The sequence below is a fragment of the Aptenodytes forsteri genome, unplaced genomic scaffold (assembly GCF_000699145.1).
Source record: "Aptenodytes forsteri isolate BGI_AS27 unplaced genomic scaffold, ASM69914v1 Scaffold56, whole genome shotgun sequence".
Classification (NCBI taxonomy): Eukaryota; Metazoa; Chordata; class Aves; order Sphenisciformes; family Spheniscidae; genus Aptenodytes; species Aptenodytes forsteri.
The window spans coordinates 1,795,827-1,817,280 of NW_008796213.1; the positions used below are offsets into that span (position 1 = coordinate 1,795,827).

Consider the following 21,454-nt stretch of genomic DNA (forward strand, 5'->3'; position numbering starts at 1 on the left):
TGTGGTTAAGTCCTATCTCAAGATAGGAGAACCTGGGGTCAGTTCCTGGTTCAGCCAAAGACTTTTTGGACGCTACCCAGTATGTTTAAATTCAGGGTCTCAAATCTCCTCTGTAAAAAAGCAAGTGAGGAGGTTTTATTTCTCAAGTCCAAGACTATGGTGAGGATGATCCTAATTATGTTTGAGATCTCCAGTGGTGATATGGCCCATGGTAAAGTTTACTGGTAAAGACCAGTTAAAGAGGGGTGAAGAAAGAGGATGCCAGGTGCTTTGATAGGTCAGCAATACTGGACAGAGAGAGCTGTAACAGATGTTGTAAGTAAAAATAAATTATTTGCAGGAGCACTCTGATGCCAAGAGGAGCATTACACAGCTTGCCTTCAGTAACACTCTTCTGTTGTAGAAAACTCTAAGTCTCTGTACCTAGATTTAATTTAAAAATTAATTTGTCCTAATAAAGAAAGAAAGGGCTAAGGCTTGAAAATACATTTGCTGCATCCCAGCAAGTGGGTTCACTAATAACAACAAAGACCAAAGACAGATTTTTTGCATTAGAGAGAACACTTTATTATTTCTCTGACTAACATTCTTTGCTTTCTTTGGAGTCCTGCTGAAATGTTTTTGATTGCATACAAGCAGGAGATCAGTTGTAATAAGGTGTGTCATTGTTTCTCATCCCTGTTTATAGCTTTCAGTTGTTGCTAGGTCTGATACTCTTCTTCGCGACTTCTGAACACTGGTTTGATTTTAAAGGGACACTATCAATAGAAACAATCCAAAAAGTTTGCACCCCATTCTTAAGGACATCTTACTGGGAGTTAGATATACTAAGCAGGGCATTTGAAAATGCCCAGCATTGGTCTTTTTTTTTTTTTAAATAGCGTGTGAGTTTCAGAGAACTAAACCAATACTTGAGTATCTCTAAAAGCCCCCTTCCTAATGTTTAGACTGCAGTTCTTCATGCCCGTGCTACTCTGTATTTAGGTTTACCCTTTGTATATTAATTTTGCCTACCACTACTTTTTGGGCAGGAAAAGTGAACTTGTCCAGGTTTCCCGGTGTTTATTCATTCATGGCACGTGCAGTGTTACTTGGGTTAACAAGTTATAAGAAAAAATTAGATTTTAATTGTCTGTTTTCTATCATATTTAAAAAAAATTATAAAAACAATTTCCTCAACATGCAGTGCTGTAAGTTCCCTTCCCCTGTGTTGTTTTTGGACCTGGAGTATTTTGAAAATGACCTCTTAAAAAAACAATAGTATTTTTAAAACCTCTTACTGGAATGCATTTGAGTTGAGTTATTCAAAGCAAATGCGGAGGACTAACAGACCTATGAAAATGATCTGTAACGGGAAAGCAGGGTTGTTTGCTTAACTCCCCAGGACACGTTCTGTTCTGCATGCACGTGTGGGACTTCCTGGGAAGCTATGAGAACTATGTGCACCTACCAGCAGAATTCAGCTCCCCAATATCCAGAAATATGTTTGGACACAGTGCAATGTCACAACCCGCTGGTTGCAAATTTCTGGTAGGAGCTAGACCTTTGGCCAGGAGTGTTGAAATGAAGAGGCCTGATGATCTCCTCTGTGAGGTTCCTACTCAAAGGATCACGCATCCCCTTCTGGATAAGAACAGCTGTAATAGCTCCTGTGCCAGCAGTTCAGCGTAGGGGTATAGGATGGGCTCCATTCGTGCAGGAAGGCTTGAAAATACATACGCCAAAGTCTTTGTTGCCATAAATGTAGCTTAGCTCCCCTGATTCCAGAAGAGTAACGCCAGATCATGTCAGCTGATAATCCAGTCCACAGAGTTTTATATATTTATATATGAATGTTCTATTGCTTTAATGGACAATTTAACTACTGGTTTGTTGAGATAAATCTTGCTTACTAAAGGTATCAGATGGGGTTTTTTAGTGCTTCTTTTCCCTCTCTGAGAATCATATCATGGGAACAGCCTTTAGGTGCTTAGGAATTTTTCTCCTCCTGTTACCTATTCCCACACGTGCAGACATAGTCCTTCAGTTATCACATTGCATGTAATTGCCGTAGGGAGGATGATGACTTCAAGTAAAAGAATATGAAGCAGGATCAGATGAATTCCTTAAGCAGCACGGAGCCTTATCTCTTGTGTGTGTGTATCTATTTCTTCAAAAATAAAGGCAAGACTCCACTCCCTTTACTATATATAGATTAAGAACAGAATCATTTTGAAAATGCAATTTTCTTAAAATAATCACTGCATCACCAGCAACTAACTCTTCCACCAATTAGCAAAGAATGATGGATCTAAGTTCAGCCCAAAGTGTCTGAAACATATTGGTTCTAGTTAAAACCCTTTCTGGACACAGTTATAAATTCCAACAGCCATGTGAGGGAGGATGAGAGGAGCAAGACATGATGAGACCTATGTAAAATCAGTTTTGTTGCTGTTGCTGATGAAATCTCAAAGGAAAGAGGCTTAAGAACCAGTGAGCACATGAATACAAGCAATACAAAACAATCATTTTAACTTCATTGGTGCTTTTATAATGCAGGTAGCGAAACAGCTTCTTGTGTGTACTCACAGAGTTTGGAGATTCTTATTTAGCATGTGGGAGGAAGCAAAAGGGTGAAAAATTACTGTGTCCCGAGCAGTGCACTTGATGCTTACCCACTGTAGAAAACTATCTGTATAAAACAGTCTGAAAAGAATTTGCTGCCAATCAGCATTTCAAACCTCTCTGTATAAATGCCTGTTAGACTAAAGGCAGTCATCTGAAGCTCTGACTAGTGGTAAACCTGGATGAAACTTCACCTCAGACATCCTGAAGAATCCATCTTTGGTTATTCTTATATTGATATATACAGTGACAACAAGGTGATTAGGATTAAAAACACAAAACAGCTATCCTCTGATCACTCAAGTTTTATATAAAATCAGCCTCTTTTTTCTGAGATACTTCCTGGTTCATGATGGCAACACCAACTGGGTGAAGTTACGTTAATTGATGTATGATCTCATTTGTCTTCAGTGGTGTTATGATGTGATTCAATCTTTTAGTGAGTTATAGGCTTTTGTGGTCCGGCTGTTGATGAAATCCGCCTTCTTAAAGTCAGCCTTTGGAATGAAAGAAACAGAATAATCGCTTATCTTCAGTACCAATTCTGCAAGGGAAGGGTGGGTTCAGCTGTCTAAAAGCTAGGTATGGAGCCACGGTAGGGGTACAGGCAGAGTCCTCTACAGTCAACAGAGATAGAACAGGCGTCTCCCAGGAGTGACTCCATTCAGTCTCAGATAGGTGAGATGAATCATTGGAGTTGCTTAACTCTCTCCACTGACTGTATGGGAAGCCTCTTCTAGCTCAGCTGTACAGACTCCTAACTCTTAGGTGACTAATGTCAGCTGAGATTAACCCTATCTGAACAAAGAGTACAGGGCAAAAACAAAATGACTCAGGATTTTATCAGTCTCATTTGATCAAGTGATTTCTGTTGCTTATTAGACTGACTTTTCAAAAATGTAATTAGAAAATGCATTAGAAGCCTGCAGTTTTCAGTGCTGTACCCGATATCGCTAGGGGACCCGATTTGCACAGGAACAGCAAGTAATCAGCATTTTTTGAAACTCGGATCCAACAATGTGTCCTATAGGCATACCCAAAGTACCAGTGACTTCGGAAAATTCATGCCATCAGGGATATTGCTGTACAGTAAAGTCAGGAATTTAGTTGCAAAAAACCAGACACAACAAAATCCAGTTAGAGTTTATATGGCTACAGCACCCTTGTTCTTGAACGCAGATTTCTGGTTGTGGGGCAGTATACTGCTGAGTGTGATGCCAGACTGTTAAAGGATACTACACTAAGAAACTTTTTCTGAGCAAATTTCAACAAAAAATCGACAAGAAGAAACAAGCTGACTAATAAATGCTAAAGGCTAGAGCTTGAAAAAATGGAATAGTTTCAGGTTATAGGGAATTTTAGGTGACAGAAATTCTGAACAGCAAGGAAACAAGGAATGAAAACAGTTTGAAATGCAGGTTGAAGGTAGGTAGGTTGAAGTCAGCCCAGCTGTGTGTTGAAAAGGCAGACATAGAGCTTCAAAAGGAAAGAAACAAACTGGTTTGTTGGCTGATTCATGCTGGCTGTTTTTTTGTTTGATTTTGAATGCGGCAGTAAATGTTTGCCAACACCTTTCCCGGGCCCTACCTTTTTGTCTGAATATAACAAACACCTGGGCTCGCAGACCATACGAACAACAAGGAGAACAAAACTGCTGTGGTTTTAAAGCAGGAAGCTGCCTCACTCTGCCTTTGCTTTTGCTGGCACGTGAGGCCCTCTGTGTCAGGTTGGTTCAGTCAGTGGTGGACGGACACCGACTGTGCATCACTTCTCACCATCTGAGACTTCTGGCAGGCAGCAGCAATGTTTTTCATAAACTTTGCCAGCAGATACAAAACCACAGAGGGAGAGAATATGAACACAGATGAGCAAAAATTAAGGGCTTGCACTACTTGTGCAGGATTACGTACAAGTAATATAAACACCAAATTCAGAGACCACTTGGAATCCTATCATAGGTTGTTTCTTAACAGTGCAGAAGTGCTAAGGGCCCCAGAGGACAAATGAGAGGGTTCTAGGTCTGGAAGGACAGATTACATATCTTTGCTCTAGCCCAGATCTTACCTTTTTGTAAGCACTGTGGAGATCGGTATGTGACCACAAGGCGTAGAGGAGGACTGAAGCAGCCCTACTAGCTTTGCTGAACATATTACTGCAATTTTGTGAAAAGAATGATAAAACATGTTTAAAGTCCCACTTCATAATCACAGTGCATATGCAGACTTCAGCAAACGTAATCTTGTAGCATTTTTTCTGTCTCTCCCTCTCTCTCTCCTCCTAAATGCTGGTTTACTGCTCTTTAGGTATTCTAGCACATTTCATGCTGTCCTGACTACTGAAACAAATGCAACATACCTCCCTGCTTCACTCATTCTTCAAAATTAGAGACAAATGAAGTACTCTATAGCCTTCATCTTAGAGCAGCTATCATACTGTTTATATTCCGTTGAGGAAAATACACCTCAACATAACAAGCATTCGAAAGGATCTTTCCAGCAGGTAAAATCTCTGGTTAGTTAGATAGGATTTAAACTATTCAGAGCCTCATGAGGCCTCCTTTACTGAGATGAATTTCCTCTTTCATTTTGTAAAAAGAGAGGAAGGCAAACAGAGTAATTACTGATATTCACAAAGCATTAATTATTCTCTTTTGAGTAAACATTGGTTGCATGTGATTACATATTAAATAATGATTTAAGGAAATTCAACATCTATTATCTAAAATGCCCCTTTATAAATATTTTTTAAGTTCTATCAGCTCTATAAAATGTATCTCTGCACTTTTCTCCTGAAGTTTATCAGGGCTGTGTTACAAAGAACAGGAAATACAGAAATTTTCCGGGCACAGATAAGATCTGATGGTCAGCCACTATATATATATTAGAATATAGACAATATTGTGCCATCACCTTCTGAGGAACCATTTAAAATGCTGGAACATCGCAAATTTAGCTGTGGATGGAACAGTTGTTGTAAGAGATTTTTCCATATTTCCCAATATGTGCAATTCTATTCACAACACAGTCACTTCTTTAAGCTGTCCTGGACCTTAAGACACAATGTTTCCCCCCGCCCAGGTGGCAGAGGTTGCAGTTTCTTTTTTCCCCAGGGAAAGGAAGAGTGGGAGGGAAGGCTTCTCAACCATCTTACCTGTCATTCATGCTGATGGTAATAATCTTTGGTAGGCCATCAGCACTCAGGAGAAGCCGTGCATTGTGAGAACTGCTCTGTGTCAAGTTGTACAAGGTGTAGCAGATGGACACTGTGGTTTCACAGACAATATCAGACCCCGGGACAGACTCGGGAAGTATCAAGACCAAATCAGGCAAAACTTCTCTAGCTACAAGTCGGAAGAGAGACAAGCAACTCCATTACTAACAGGTGCAGATTTATCTAGGGGTCCTACGAGACCTTACTCCTCCCATTATCACCAGTCAGGGTGCTGTGTGCTCCCACAACAGAGTTCATGGTTTCAAACCTGCATTACATCCCCACAATTTAGGTTAAGCTGCATCCGCACTAAATCGGACGGTATGTATTTTGTCTCTTATACACAATACATTAATACCTAGTGTAGCGTAGTGAGGTGCCTAGGCATGTGCTAGCAGCAGGCTGCCGCTTCCTGAGGAACCCTGTGTGTCCTACAGGTAATCATGGGTACAGTGATATACAACAAACTGAGAAAGGGTGACTACAGCACAATTTTTACTGCTGAACTTGTCAATGGTTGGCTATAAGGGGATGCACACACTCAACCTTCTGAGCCGGTGTGTAAGCTATCTATTTAAGAAGAATGTCCTATTCTGAAGTCTGTCCCTACTCAAGACCACACTGGATGGGACCCTACCAGCCAACCAAACAGCAAACAGCAGCTCTGGACAGCAACTGAGTCCTGCTGTGTACTGTGAGGTCTGTGCTGTGTGGACCAGAGTTGATGGAGAAAATTAAAGCTATAGGACGTAGCCAGCGGCTCCCACTGTAAGAAGGAGCACTGGGCAACAGTTTGGGGCATTTGGGGCCATTCTCCCCTCCGTAACCAGTGCCTCACTCGGACAGAGCGCTTTGCTCTCTGTGAGTTCTGTTCATTCCCCCAGATGGGTATGTGACAAGGTCATGTATATTGAGGTTAAATTACATGCAATTTAGAAAAGGACCTTTAAAACTGGATGAACCACCTGCTATGCTAAGTATCAGTCAAAGCGATTATGTCAGACATGATAGCCCATTTTTGCTCCCATTGGTAAATCAAGGAAGGTGATTTTTAGAAAGTATACATTTGGCAGTGTCTTGAAAACATCTGTTCAGAACACATGTTATTTTTTCAAGTAAAATAGGAGATTTTCTCATGTTTTAAAATCATTTAACTTTTAGAGATGTTTTATATTAAATTAATCTCAATTTCATATCAAGGATTCATTTTGCTTGATAAATATAGACACTTTATCTAGGAAACAGTATGCCCTTCCAAATGTTTTCCTTTGGCCAAAATTATTTGGAGAATTTGACCTGAATTCACACATGCTTTTAGTCAACCAAAAAGAACACCTTTTCACAGAGAAAAGGTTCACCTGAAATTCCCCCAGTTCTTCCTACAGTTTTTCTTGCAGTAAAGCAAGAAAATGACTGTGAACATGCAAGATGAAGCACCTTTCTCCAAAGCTTCATGCTATTCTGTCTTTCCCACATTCTTTCATAAATTATTTTCCTGATGAAATCCCAATTTCTTTTTCTCAGTTTAATTCCTACTCTTTCTGGGGGATTCACCACTTGTAATTTTTAACACTATACAGATTATCCCTTTGAAATCAGCCCAGCAACATATTATAATATTTTCATTAATAGGGAATGTTCTCTAAGGATTAAACAGTGCCCAGGAGACTGTTCTGCAGAATTCTGGAGGTTAATCTGCCCCATAAACCAGCTGTATGCATCTAATTTCTCCTTCCCGCTCCGGTGCGAACACAGAAAAGGACAGCAAATGATGTGAATTTATTTTATCCTATCAGTAGGAAAAAAATTCGAATATACATTAAATTGAAATAAAAATACTCAGAATAGAAATGGCTTCTGATGTGAAAATAATTATAATATTTTAGGAATAAGGTCCTCCAAAAAGTTTGAACTATTTTCTCTATAGCATCTTCTAGCTTCCAGTCTGAAGAAACTTATGCAGGAAAACTGTGTGAGCTGCAAGCTTTTTGTCTAAAAGAAGAAAATATTATTTTTGCCAGAAGAATTGGAGATGTTCTATGATTTCTCCCAAAGGATTACAAAGCTGTGGCAGCACAGAACTCAGCACTCACCTTCCTTTACCCTATTTTAAGCAGAAGAAAAACTCCCTCTCCAAATCTGTGTAGATATTACTTCCATTATGTATTTTCTGAAAGTAACATCAATGGAAGTATCTGATGAGGAATACACAATTTAGAGAAAACTTGAGGTTGCAGTCTTTCTTAGGCAAAACTCTTTATTTTCAACCCTATATAATGACTGCAAGTATTTGACCTGAAAACCCACTTTTTTTTTTTTTTCACTTTTTTTATTTAAAGAAAGCAAGCTTAACATAAAGAGAACAGAGAAAGAAAGCCCAAGAGACAATGTTAGTCTTTGCTCACCTATATCACTTTGCAGAGAGGTGTTGCGAGACAAGTTCCTGAGCAGTGAGACTGCTGTCTTCTTTACTGTTGGGTGGCTTACATGCAGCATAGTTCGAATACTTGGAAGGCCATTTGCCTTCTGAACAACAGTCTGGGCCACCGCAAACGGCATCTGTTATAAGGCATGTGGCAATAGTGTGTCATTACCATGAATGTACAGGCTCATAAACAACCACAGCAGCTTCTCTACATCAATTTAAGCACGTTTAAAATAGTTTAAATCCAGAGCTACATGTGAGCTGCAACAGAAAAGGAAGGTAATATAAAAGAAGTTTCGAGCTCTCTTTCTCCCATGTGCTCTTTGGCCAGTTCCTCAGCCAAAACATGACAGAGGTCATTAGTTTCTTCACCATGAAAGTGATCTGTGGTTGTGTCAGAGCCTTCCTCTCCCCACAGGAATGATTATGTTCCACAAAACCACTTTTTTTTGTGTGCTTTTAACATCTACTTATCCCTCATTGTGCAATGAATAGGCAAAGTTCCACACGTGGAGATGTACAAAGACTGAGAAGAAGCAGTCCCCATATTTGCCACACAAGAAATAGCTGTACTGCCAGTTACGATTTTCCCTTCAATGTTCCTTGATTTCCTTGATCACATCTGTGAGACAGTGACTTGTCAGTGGTTACCTGATCTCAGTGCTGTGGGCGTGTTGCACTCCAGTCCTAAACTCTATGCATTCACATTAAGAACCGAATGACAAGAAAAAGAAAAAAGCTGACTTACTGGTCCAGTGCCAGCTGTGAGGTTCTGAAGAGCTCCCAGGGATGCCTCCTGGGTATAGTTTCTGGTACTCTTTGCTATTAAGGAGAGGTATATCCTAATCAGTGTGGAATGCCAGAGCGATTCAACACCTCTGGGATTGCTCTTTTCCTCAGGTAGCGGGGTGTCCTGCTGCTTCTAAACGTGTAAACAGATCAAGCTTTTAGAAACAGGGACCTTACATGACTTAATGCATCACAAGCTAAACTAGCCATTTTGTAACTCTCTATGACTAGATTATTTGCAGATTATCAAGTTGTGAACTCAAAAGACAACGTGTAACATTTCAATATTTAATTATACTGGCCACTCTGTCCAAAACGAGGAGATAGGTATGGTGGAAGCTGCTTCTCACCTCTCAGCAACTGACACTAGCGGCTGAGGCCAAGGAGAAACAAACGGCCAGCTAGAATTGTACTGTGGATGGAATGGGAGAAGGCAGAATACACTCCAGCAAAACTAATAGATGGGGAAGGGTCATCAATCCTTTTCTTTCGCTTTCCTCCTCCCCTGATACCTGTTTTCTCTCCAATAATTCCAAGTTGCCAAAATATTTGTGATCTGTACCATATGGCATCAAAAGAAGAGGTCTTGACATAGCCTAAAAGCCAGCAAGTCATGGAATTGGCAAGTCACCTTGCGCTGGTTTCACCGATGAAACCATCACAACACCCACTCATTGGTAGGGCACTTGCACAATTGTGGTACGTGGTACAGGTACCACTTAGATCCATCAAGAGGGGATGAAACTGAGTGGCAGTATTCCTCAACTAATGAAACAGTGAATTGCTATGTCATTTTTGCCATCAGCAGCTGAACAAGATAATGGGTGTTAGGAAAGGCTATCAATAAATTTGGGGCAAGTAAGTGTCACGCTACCAGATACATCAATAACAGATTGTTAAGTAGATTACAGCCTTATTCTCCACAATTTGCTACAACTGATTAACCAAATGAGTTGTAACTAAACATGTGCTTTACCTCTTTCACTTTTCTGCTCCGTGTTCCAAAACAGCCCGCTGTTTTATCATTGCTAGAAATATTTCTTCTTTGCATATATATGCTCTGGGCATAGCTCTCAGGGAGCTCTATCTCTAGCTGGTAGGAAAGATTGTGAAGAATGCACACACAGTTCTCTGTGGCCTAAAATAACAAAAGAATAGAAATCTTGAAAGCTTTGGCATGCGTTGAAGGGACGTGTATAGACATGGGAAGAGCTTTCATTTTTGGATCTTCAACAACTAACTGCAGAGCTTCTAATGGCTTACAGAAGAGCTAGTCTTCGTGCCAGTGATCCACAAGACTGCATTTACCCTGATAAATTAAACATGCCCTGGGATGTTCCTGAGCACTGAGGCCAACTGGCACACAGGGCTTGCATTTGGAGCGGGATGCATGCCTGTTGGAAATGGTCCTGGGACATTATAACTCCTGAATTGTGCCTGGGAATTGTTTGAGCGAGTGCTATTTGCCACAGACCAGAAGCGTGCCAAGGAATGTTTAAGAGCTTAAGAGTAAAGATGATCACGTACACACCTTGCCGTAGCGTCAGCAAAAAGGAAGCTTTGTATCTTTCCTAAGGAGGAAGCACTTTTCTGTGCTAGAATGCTTTTTAAAATTAGATGTGCCTTTCTGGGCATGGCTAAAGTCAGGTCTACAATTTCTGAGCGATGAGTCTAGTGGTAAATAGCTTTACTACCAGTTCCTCCTTTTTTGAAAGTAAAAAACGAATGAGTGATTTTAAGACAAAATGCAGCAGGGAGCTATTGGCACAAGTGTAATGTGTTGGATTCTCCCTGAAGCTAATGGCACTGAATACAGGGAGATGGAGAAGCTCAAGTAACTAATCCTAGAATAGAGCTATAAATGTGCAGTAATTACCACTACACAGCACAAGTTATAGCAGGCACGCTAGAAGTGCCTCACAGGCTACAGCTAACCTTCTCATAAGTGACAGCTGGTCTTCTCACCCAACTTCACCCAGCTAAAAGGCAAGCATCTAGTCTAAGCAATGTTCAGGGTTCATCTGCAGTCAATGGTGGGAGGAAGAGAATGAGAGGAACTGGCTTCTGGAGGTGTCCACGTCCTTGTAGTTACTGGCTTAGGCAGAATGTATAACTTCTAAAAAACTTAGGAAAAACAATCTCATTCTAAATGATGCAAGCTCCTTAATTACACTGCCACCCAAAGAGATTTATGTTCTTCTTTTCCTAAGGGGTATATAGCACTAAATATACAGGAAAGTAACCAGATTAATTTATTAAGCTTCTAGCTAGCTAGCTCCCTGAGACAACTAAAAAGGTAATATCCGACTCTTTAGGTGTTTCAGTATCTCTGAAAGCTGTGACTTTATGTCACATTTAAAAAAAAAACCAACAGACGTTTCTAGCTCTTTCTGGTGATTCTGAAAGTGTTTTCCCAAAGCTAAGGTATGTTATTATTTTAGATTGCAGGATAAAAAGACACTTCAGAAAGCTTCTTACTGGACTTTCATCTTTGGTGACAGTTCTAAAAGCCCTGGAAATAAGTTTGGCAATTAGATCACAACTGTTTCTGAACATTCGTTTCTAAACAAAAAAATGTTCTCCTAGCAATTTCCCCTAGGAAAAGACCTTTCATCTCAAAGAATACCTTGTCATTGGGCTCGTGGTCTGCAATAGCTCCTTGAATATAATACACAAGAGAATCAATCAAGCCGTCGCATTCTCTCATCTTCTTCCTTCCTTCTGGGCCGGCAGAGCTCATGTTTCTGTGCAGGAAGGAATATGTTGGTGAGAAGAGACTTAGTCAAAGATATTTCCTTGTGCTCCTCTGACAAACTTTTCCAGCTAAATCTTAAAGATACTGAAGTTAAGGTTTACTGCTTCCTTTCTTCAGAGCTGTAAGATAATCTGAGCCTCTGCTAAGTAAAACTTTCACTTCTGTGCACTCCCAGACAAAAACAAATACTCCAGAAAAAGAAACTGTTGTTTTTGGATGGATAAGGTAAGACCTGACTCAAATCTCCATCTCAAAGTTGAATTAATCCTTTTTAAACAGTCAAACAAACTGGACTTTTTTTCCATTATTCCATTTGTAGTTGTATTTTTAATATTTGGGACAGTAGCTATGTCAAAATATCAGAGGAAAGATACCTGTAAAAATTTCCATGCACACAAATGTCCTTTAGCATTTACCTACACCAAACCAGCTCTTGATCCAACATGACCTATCAACAGACACGTTCTGAGAGTTTTAGCAACATTTGTACATTAACACGTAAAGATAACCGATGTCAGTTACGGGGCCAAATTCAGGTGGCAGTTCATGTGCTCATGGAAATGCTCTGAGGGGTACTAGCAGGCAGGAGGGTACGTGAACGCAGACGAGCTGGTAGGTCGGAGCAGCAGCCCGGCCCCACTGCTGGGCAAGAGGCTGAGGGGATGAATCGTGACGTGGCTGCCACTGCCATCACTGCCAGACCAGCAGTGTGAGAATTATGAAATGTGCGGGGACAAGGAAGAGGAAAATATACACTGTGCTCAGCCGATTCCCAGCTTCCCAGAGAAACTGCTGGCATCTAAGCAGAAAAAAGCTGAAGCCACCAGAAGCTGCTCAGTCAGAGAAGGAAATGCCAGATGCCTTCTGCTGTTCTACCACGGTGGCTTGGACACAGCTCCGCACGCTTTCTGCTTCTTCCAGACCCAAAGGAAGCCACTGTTTGCCTGACTTTCAAGTAACTTTTTCTGTACTTTGTGGTAACCCAAGGACAACTTGAAAATGAATTATGAAAGTAATTTAAAAACTCTTGAAAAGCCAAACACACACTTGCTGCTTGAAGTTTGGCTCTAAATAAGCTACTGATTTCCAGGGAAGTAACAACACTTACAATTTTGGGGTACAATTATTTTTACAACTGAACAAACAACTATAAACCTAGGCCTCATTATTTTGGACTCCTGCAGCTCTGCTGGCCAAAAGGCTGCATGCAGTATCACATTCCAGCTTCTTTGTTTGAAATAACATTAAATATAAACCAATCTTAGCATCCCTCACAAACAGAGAGGGACATGTTCCTTTAGATCGTTTCAGGGTGTTTATTTTGCATGCTTACTTTACCCACTGGAAATTACAATGGTTTAAAATTTTATTAACAACAAAGCCAGTAAGGTACAGCTTTAAACTTTCCTGTGGCTTTTGACTGTAAAATGAATGTAACGTTTTATATACTGTCAATGCAGTTCTTCTGTTTTTTTCCCCCGGGAAGTACATATTCAGATTAAACACTAATGCATTGTAATTATAGTTTTACTTTAGGTCATGCTGTTAACAATATCCCTATTTATGAGTTCATTTATCCTCTCATGGAATTATATATCACAGAATCAATATTCAGATTCCTCAATATGGCTTACTATAGACACCACTTTGAAATTTAATTTTACCTATGTATGTCACATTCGAGGCATGTCACCCTTTCATGTGTTTACGGTTATACTGACAGAAATGTACATGCTACAGCCCTTCTATTGCATAGCAAAAATAGTTTCTGAGGCACACAGACTAAAAATACTATTAAAAGATAAGTGTGGAATTTCCCTCACCAAAGACACTTCAGCTGATACAGTATTTCGTTTTGTCACAGTACGTTATTCTAAAAATCCCTGAACTTTTGACAACTAAGATCATGCTGAATGGCTGTGCAAGGAGGGGCCATCACCTGGCCTTGCTGCCTAGCATGAATATGGTGGGGCACATAGCTTTATAGCTCAGGAGGCAGAGAAGAGCCTGAATCAGAGGCACTGTCCTGTTCTGCAAAGGAAATGAATTACAGAACTCTGTTTCATTAAGAAGCTGATGCTCAACTGTTCATCCAGTCAGAGATATCAGTGTGTGTCTGTGTGCGCATCTCTACACATATGGCCACTCCATTCCCCACCTTTCCCTGTTTCCTTATCTGGGAAAGGGAAAGGGAAGAGCTCCTGCACTCCCACTCACCCAATTACAGTTGTAACCACCTTGCTCTGCATAGGGTCAGAGTTGGTTTGAAGGCAGAGAAGAGCATTTCAGGCAAAACCTCAGTTGACAGTTTGAGTTTGTTTGCTAATTGAAGCTTGAGAAATTCCAGGAAACAAAAATATTATTCGACTGGGAAAAAATAAACATTTCTGATAAGTGTCACAGAAACATAAATAAATTAAAAAAAAATACTAGTTTTGAAAAAATGGCAACATTTTGCTTAGAAAATTGCAAAATTGACTTAATCTTGGCTTCCCAAGATCTGAGGTTCCTGACAGCTGGAATGCCTCCCTCTGAGCTCAGGAGTTGGACTCTCTTGTAGTGGAGCTCCTGGAGGCCTTGAAAGACTCAGTGTTTGGGCAATTGCCATGGTTGGGCTGGCCCAGTATTGCGGCTCGTGGCAACCCCCATGGTGAGACTTCAGGGCTACCTAGAAATCTTCAAGTCTGCTGTGCAAGTTTGTTTTGCTTGCATTTCATCAGAAGTACACTGAGACAAATACATCCGTGGAAAAAAGGATCAGCTTGAGTCAAGATCAAGAGTCTTCTCATAGAAAAACTCTTTTGCTACCCAATTTCTGATATCTCTACCCTGCGTCGGTATTGAATGGTTGGAAGAATGCAGCATGGGGAGAACGCAGCCTGAGGGAGATTGCTGCTTGTAGGGATGCTCTCCTTTGAATGACTCAGAACTTACTTACATTTTGGCATCATCTAACTATTAAAAATCTCTGACTTCTGGCATGCTTAAATATGGTAATCCTGGTGAGATGCCCAAACTATTCCACATGCTAATGTGGATGCATCGTATCGATCTATGTGCCTCATTTACCTCATCTCGTATTTGCTGCTTCTGTTTTCTCTTGCACATATGCATGGTGTAACTATATCTGTAACCGAAGCAGCCATTTGCCCATGTTCCTGTGGCATTTGTGGAGGATCAGCTAATTCCCTATTGGGAAATATTGTTTTGATCCAGGGATGTGAGGTAAATACAAAGAAATGTAACATAGTAAAATCAAGTGTGATTTTGAAAGAAACAGAATGATAATATATGTTCAGTTAGATTGCAAATGGCACCAAATGAAAGGGATACTCCCTTTAAGCCAGCACTGAGTCACACACTGGCCGACTATGTTGGAAAAGGTTTTTTGCACTGCTGTAAATGATCCACATGACTGATAAGAAGAGGGCTATTGCTCCTGGGACTCATTCTGCTAAAACTGGTAATTTAATTCAATTACGTGATAATAATTTCCTGAAGTAGTTCAGAAAATTCTATTCCCTTCATGCCCTACACAGTTCAAAAATGCAACAGGGCGGGAATGGTATCTGGGGATCTACTTAGTAATGACAGACACCAGGCTGCAAGCTGCTTGCTGGAAATAAAATCCCTTTCACGAATTGGGGGAGCAGATAAATTGAAGAGGAGGCAAGAGAAGATAAGAATGGATGGAAATAAACTTAAAGGAATGGCAATGCTATGCAAGAGGCCTTGGTTCAAAGACTTGTTATCATCAGTCATTTGTTTTACGTTCTCTCTTAGAAGCTTCCATTATGAAATTGAGCTGCCATTATGCTTTTCAACACACGGTGAGAGCTTTGGCTTCACTTCTCTCCAGAGCAAATGTAAGTAGATGTTTACGCAGCCTTCTGGTCTGAAGTGCAATGATACTACTTCCTCCAACTACAGCTTTCCACCGTCCTTGTGGGTCACTCTGTAATTCACAAAGAGCTTAAAAGGGAGCTGGGACAGACAAAGCGTGAAAAATAATAATGAAAAAGGAAGCGTTACTTCTATTTTACTGGCTGGGGAACCAGGAACAGAGAGGTTAGCTGACTTTTCTGGAGATAGTTGTCTAGAAAGTTTTGAAGAATTAGGATAGATAGGGCCACGGGATGCTCCAGTTACAGAGCAATTAAAAAGGAGTATTCTGTAATGAAACACAACAGTTGTGATCACTAGCTCCAACACTTAACTGAAATGTTTTGCAAGAGGAAATGTGACAACTAAACATAAATTTTGGAAAGTTCAGCGTTGCAGAACTTTTGGGAACAGGTATTTCAAGGTAAAAATGGAACAAGATCATCAGCTTTCAAGGTATAACACAGACAGCCTTCTACTAAGCCTTCCTTTTAATCAGAGGAGGAGTCATGCCAGAAATTCACTTATGTATATAAATAATATTCAAAACCATATGTTCTGCATGCTGTTGGCATCTTACCCTTTCGGACTCAGAGAAGGAGTATGGAGGAGGAGGCTAAGTATCTTGAAGATTTCTACCCATTTGTATTGGAACTGGAGACAGAACTATTATGTGTAGGACTTTTAGGCCAAGAAAAAGTTACTTTACTTTTAAAATCCGACAAGACTTGTCTGCAAAAGTCTGCAGTACTCCTCTAGATAGTTTAATACACCAATTTTACTTGTTCAGCTTGTTGTCAGGCAACCAGTAAAGTCTTTTGATTTGGCTTACTCTGCCTATTCAGAGCACAGTGCTTTTTATCATATTTCAGGACTGAACAATACCATTGCTTATTCTAACTGCTAATGCAGAATCGTGTGGTGTACACAGCTTCTTTTTATTGTGTTAAGTTTTGTGACCTGCAATTCCTGTAAAACTGCCAGAAGCAAAGCTTTAAGACAAATTACAGACCTAGAGAATGGGATTAACAAATCCTTCTAACGTCAGACTTCCTTATCAGTGACTGCATACACTGACACAGGCAGCCGAGATTCAGGACCCCACAATACTTCTGGCAATAACTGGTTAGCAGAACGGGGCGTGTTCTGGTCATTCACTCCTTCCAGTGTTAGTATCTGCAATATCATCTGCTAGGCGTGGATTCACTTCTCCTCCTGAAATTCTATCAAAGAGGATGAAGAGAGCTTTAATTTATTAGTTGGTAACTCTGTGGCACAGTGCATATGCCCATGTCAGATGATAGTGTTAGATTTGGACTGTGGGTGTCCCTTTCAGTCAATAGGAGCGTGTAAATTTTTGAAAAGATGTTTTGGCATTCTCCTATAAATAACTATTGTGCTATGCATAATGTATTGCACTTCAAAGTACTATTTTTACCCTGTAATAGAAGCTGCAGGCTATAGACTTTATCAACATGCACAACAAACATATTACAAAAGGTTAGACTAATTACAGACTTATATTCTGGCAAATATATATACTCTTTAAATATCTTCATTAGTAACATCATTCCCTCAGTGCACAGTTTTTTTAGTTTGTGGTGTGCTCTTCTTTTAGTTTTCAGCATTTCTTTGTGCAGAGATTTTTTTTTTTTAGATTAATACATAAGGAAGGAGTACTTCTAGTGACCTAATTTGGGAGGTGTGTTAATTTCCAATAAAGAGATGCAAACTGATTAATCTTAAAAATCTCGGATATTTGGTCTGTACAAGTATGGTAAGCCTCATTAAAAACTATTCTCTGCTAGAAAGTATGTTGGCAATCCTGCGGATCAACTTTACCTGTGAATTTTCAAGCCCTTCTTGTTCTAATCATAATTTTCAGTGTTCAAACTCTTCAAAATGAGGACTAGTATATGGACATCATATTTTTAAAATAGGTAATGTATCCTTGAGCATCTAGATAAGGGCAGTTTGAAAGACTTTTCATTAAGGCTTGCAGAGCTAACTGCAGCTCTGGAGCAGCCCCACTCACTGACTTTTTGTACAGAGTAAGGTACGTTCAGAATCTACTTTTATTTAATTTAAAACAACTCGGCTACTGTTATGCCTTATTGGTCACATATCAAGTTGTGTCAAGTTGCTGCAACAAGCTCAGAAAGGGTAATACCACACTAAAACTGAGAATGATCCTGTGCCCCCATCGGCTGGCTCACAGGGAAGAGACGGTTCCAGAGTCCAAACGCAGGAGAGGAGCAGGTCATGCCATCACAGAGCGGCACACCTAACAGCCAGACTGGTTTCTGTACAAATACAGCTTGGGCTAATTAATACGAAAAAAGACAACCTGCTTCATTTCATAGACACCACCACTAGCGTTAGCTAGAGAGATTTTATTATGGGTAGTTAATGTTTCTCTGTATTTGCTTTTGAGCCATCAGAGTAAATAAAAGTTAATTATTACTTAGAGATGAAATTAATTAGTGGTTAGTGGGCTGACAGTAGTTTCTGCAGAAAAAGGTGCTTTATTGTTGAGTATTTTGTATAGATAAGAACTCATTTGTCTTCTGAAACCACAAGTCAGATACAGAGCTGTTTACACAGTAAAAATTCATGCCATACAGTTACAACTACTCTGCTATAGGACATATTAGCAAAGCAGGTATGTGTAAGGCAAAACTGGGCAGCTTCCCAGCCTCTAAATTTCAAACTTAATTCCTTGTACTTTACTAAGAAGCGTTTAAAACTCAGGCCATGCCTTTGCGCTCATACATTACTTACTAAATATTTCAAACTATGTCCCTTCATGCATTTTTGAATGTGTAACCAAAAGACGTGCATCTCTGATACTCGTATTTGCATTTACTTAACGTGCAATGACTTTGAACTCACAAACACAAAGGGCCACAGTTTTATGGACTGTTATTTTTAAAGTTGTTTTTATTAAAGATGTGATTTTTATACTTCAGTCATTTAGGGGTGTGTTTACTGAGGCCTTTGGTGTTTCTCTGTAGTAGCTGCTACTGTGTTCATGAGGCTATTAGCTGATTGGAGTAGTAAATCCACAACTGTAAATCTATTCATCCACCCCATGGCTACAGCCTGGCCTCAATTTACTTGAACTTGTACAAGAAGTTGGACAGGGCTTACTTTCGTTTAAAAAATGGCTTTTTCCTAATTTAGGTTAAGTAATTTTCTAATCAGTTTAGCTATAGGTTATGATACATCAAAGTAAGTGTCTTTGGCAGCAGCTGAAAACTGAACACTTCTCTGTGCTTGTAGGTACCATGGCCCCTTTCCAAGTCATCTGTTTAGATGAGTAGTGATTATGGCTTGAGATTAACTCCATGTATTTATCCAAAGGGTCCTTGGAGATGCTACTGAATGTAACTATTAGTTGTGCTTCACACGCCGATTAGAAAAAAAAGAGTGACTTGGCCACTGCTGAGCATGTTCTACTTACTACCCAAAGGACTGCTCCCGTGCCTGGTAAAGCTGGTAGAACTCAGCAGGTATTACAGCAGGTGAGCAGAACTTACCCAGCACAAATGGCAGAAAACACTATGGTCCCATTAATACCTAATATTGCTGTAGATGAAGATGACTTGCTGTCTCTTGAAAGAAAATTCCAGGTACATGAGCACTTCAGTTGTCCCACTGATGGACCTATGACACCAGAACTAATCCTTCAAGTATGTTAGTCTTTCGGTAGCCCAAATGGCACTTACAGGGCTATACAACAGTAAAGTGCAAAGGGAAGAAATTGTAAGAGAAAGCTGCCAACTTTGTGGTTCTTATGGGAAATGCTAACACTCCTGGGTGTCTGAACCTGAGACTGCTCTAAGGAACTGCCCCTGATGAGTTATCCACTGTAAACAGCATTACCACTGCTTGAATAAAACAAACATGACAACAAATTTCTGTTGAGACTACCCTGAAACGAATTTTCTTTACTCTTCATAGAAGACTAGTTTCTTGTTTACATAAAATCAAATTCTCTAAATGGAGGCATGTGATGATGTCGTGGTTTAACCCCAGCCAGCAACTAAGCACCACACAGCCACTCGCTCACCCTCCCCCAGGTGGGATGGGGGAGAGAATCAGAAGAGCAATATAAGAAAACTCGTGGGTTGAGATAAGAACAGTGTAATACTTGAAATAATAAAATAACAACAACAACAACAATAATAAATTGTAAGGGCGGGGGGAGAGAGAGAGGAACAAAACCCAGGAAGGGAAAAGGGAAAAAAAAAAAACCAACCAAGAGGTGATGCAACCGCTCACCACCCGCCAACTGACACCCAGTCAGTCCCTAAGCAGTGATCGCTGCCCCTGGCCAACTCCCCCCAGCTTATATACTGAGCATGACATCATACGGTATGGAATATCCCTTTGGCCAGTTTGGGTCAGCTGTCCTGGCTGTGCCCCCTCCCAGCTTCTTGTGCACCTCCTTGCTGGCAGAGTATGGGGAGCTGAAAAGTCCTTGAGTTAGTATAAACACTGCTTAACAACAACTAAAACATCAGTGTGTTATCAACATTATTCTCATGCTAAATCCAACACACAGCACTATACTGGTTTTCTTCCAGCTACTAGGAAGAAAATTATCCCAGCTGAAACCAGGACAGATGATAAAAATCCTATTACTGCCTATGACTGTGTTTTGCTCCAGCACAACTAAGAAATTGTGTTTCAAAGAAATAAACCTCACTGCTTTACCTGCTACAGTCTAGGACTCTTCATGGGGTTTTGCGCTGTTACTTTTCAACAAACGCAATCGTAAATCTGTTCTGCCAGTCAGAATTACAGACATATACTCAAGCTATGTATAAGGGTCTTAATTATTTTGAGTTTGCATGCGACTCCAGTGGATAGTCACTTCTTGTGCTTCATAAATTTTAGAAATTAAAATGAAGCAGGAATTGTTTATGAAAAAGGTATTAACAAAGTGGTTATAAACGATACTTATGTGCGTCAAAGAACTTGACATCCTACAAAAGTGTCACTCTTGTATTTGTATCAATAGATCATACAACTTCAGACCTAGGCTTTAAAGGCCACCGTGCTATACATCCACTAGAGCACTGGTCTCCCCAGGGGGTGCACAAGACAGTCCATTGGGGTGCGGGAAGGAAATAGTTTTGTACCATTAATAAATAAAATTTAAAAAAATTAAAATAGTGTTTATTTCATCTTTATATAATCCTTTTTATTTTCTGTTTTTATGTACGTTTTATAATTTACATAATATATTAGTACAGTAGTACATGTATATAATTTATAAATAAATAACTATACATATACTGAGGGAGTGTTCTCAAAATTTTTTTACTGATAGGGGTGTATGATCAAAAAAGTTTGGAGACCACTGCACTAGAGTCTTAAAATAACTTTAAAAGGCTTGCACAGGTTTAAAGTTTCTTTTAAGTTACTGTTAGCTTTTCTCCAGTGCTAATTTGTAATACCACTCCTACAACCATTTAAAACAGCTTTGTTTTTACTACTATCATTATCAGTCAGGGGCTAATACTATACATCATACCAACAACTGTTATTCAGTGAAGGATCTCTTTGACTTCAATGCAACTATGCACTGCAACCAGGCCTCTGATTACTATCTTCTGTTATGGATGTATTTAGTCTGTGGAGCGCCCATCAAATGAACATATAGGAGCCTTATAAAGAAAGCTGTTTTCATTGCATTGAGCAGTAATTCTTCTGGTCTGATACACATGAGGCATTTCAAAATATGATCTGTATGCAAACTCTTCTCTTGGAGCCATCAAAGG

General features: G+C 39.9%; 1 protein-coding gene across 1 annotated transcript in view; it reads right to left on the reverse strand.

The window, feature by feature from the left end:
* Positions 1 to 3,032: 3,032 nt before the first annotated feature.
* Positions 3,033 to 21,454, reverse strand: part of PKP2 (plakophilin 2) — a 36,460-nt gene continuing 18,038 nt past the window's right edge. The window contains exons 6-12 of the mRNA XM_009288340.2: positions 11,655 to 11,772; positions 10,005 to 10,166; positions 8,988 to 9,161; positions 8,220 to 8,373; positions 5,755 to 5,944; positions 4,669 to 4,756; positions 3,033 to 3,101 (exon numbers count right to left, since the gene is read on the reverse strand). Of these exons, the coding sequence (XP_009286615.1) occupies positions 3,033 to 3,101; positions 4,669 to 4,756; positions 5,755 to 5,944; positions 8,220 to 8,373; positions 8,988 to 9,161; positions 10,005 to 10,166; positions 11,655 to 11,772 (955 nt within the window). The remainder of the gene's footprint in view (positions 3,102 to 4,668; positions 4,757 to 5,754; positions 5,945 to 8,219; positions 8,374 to 8,987; positions 9,162 to 10,004; positions 10,167 to 11,654; positions 11,773 to 21,454) is intronic.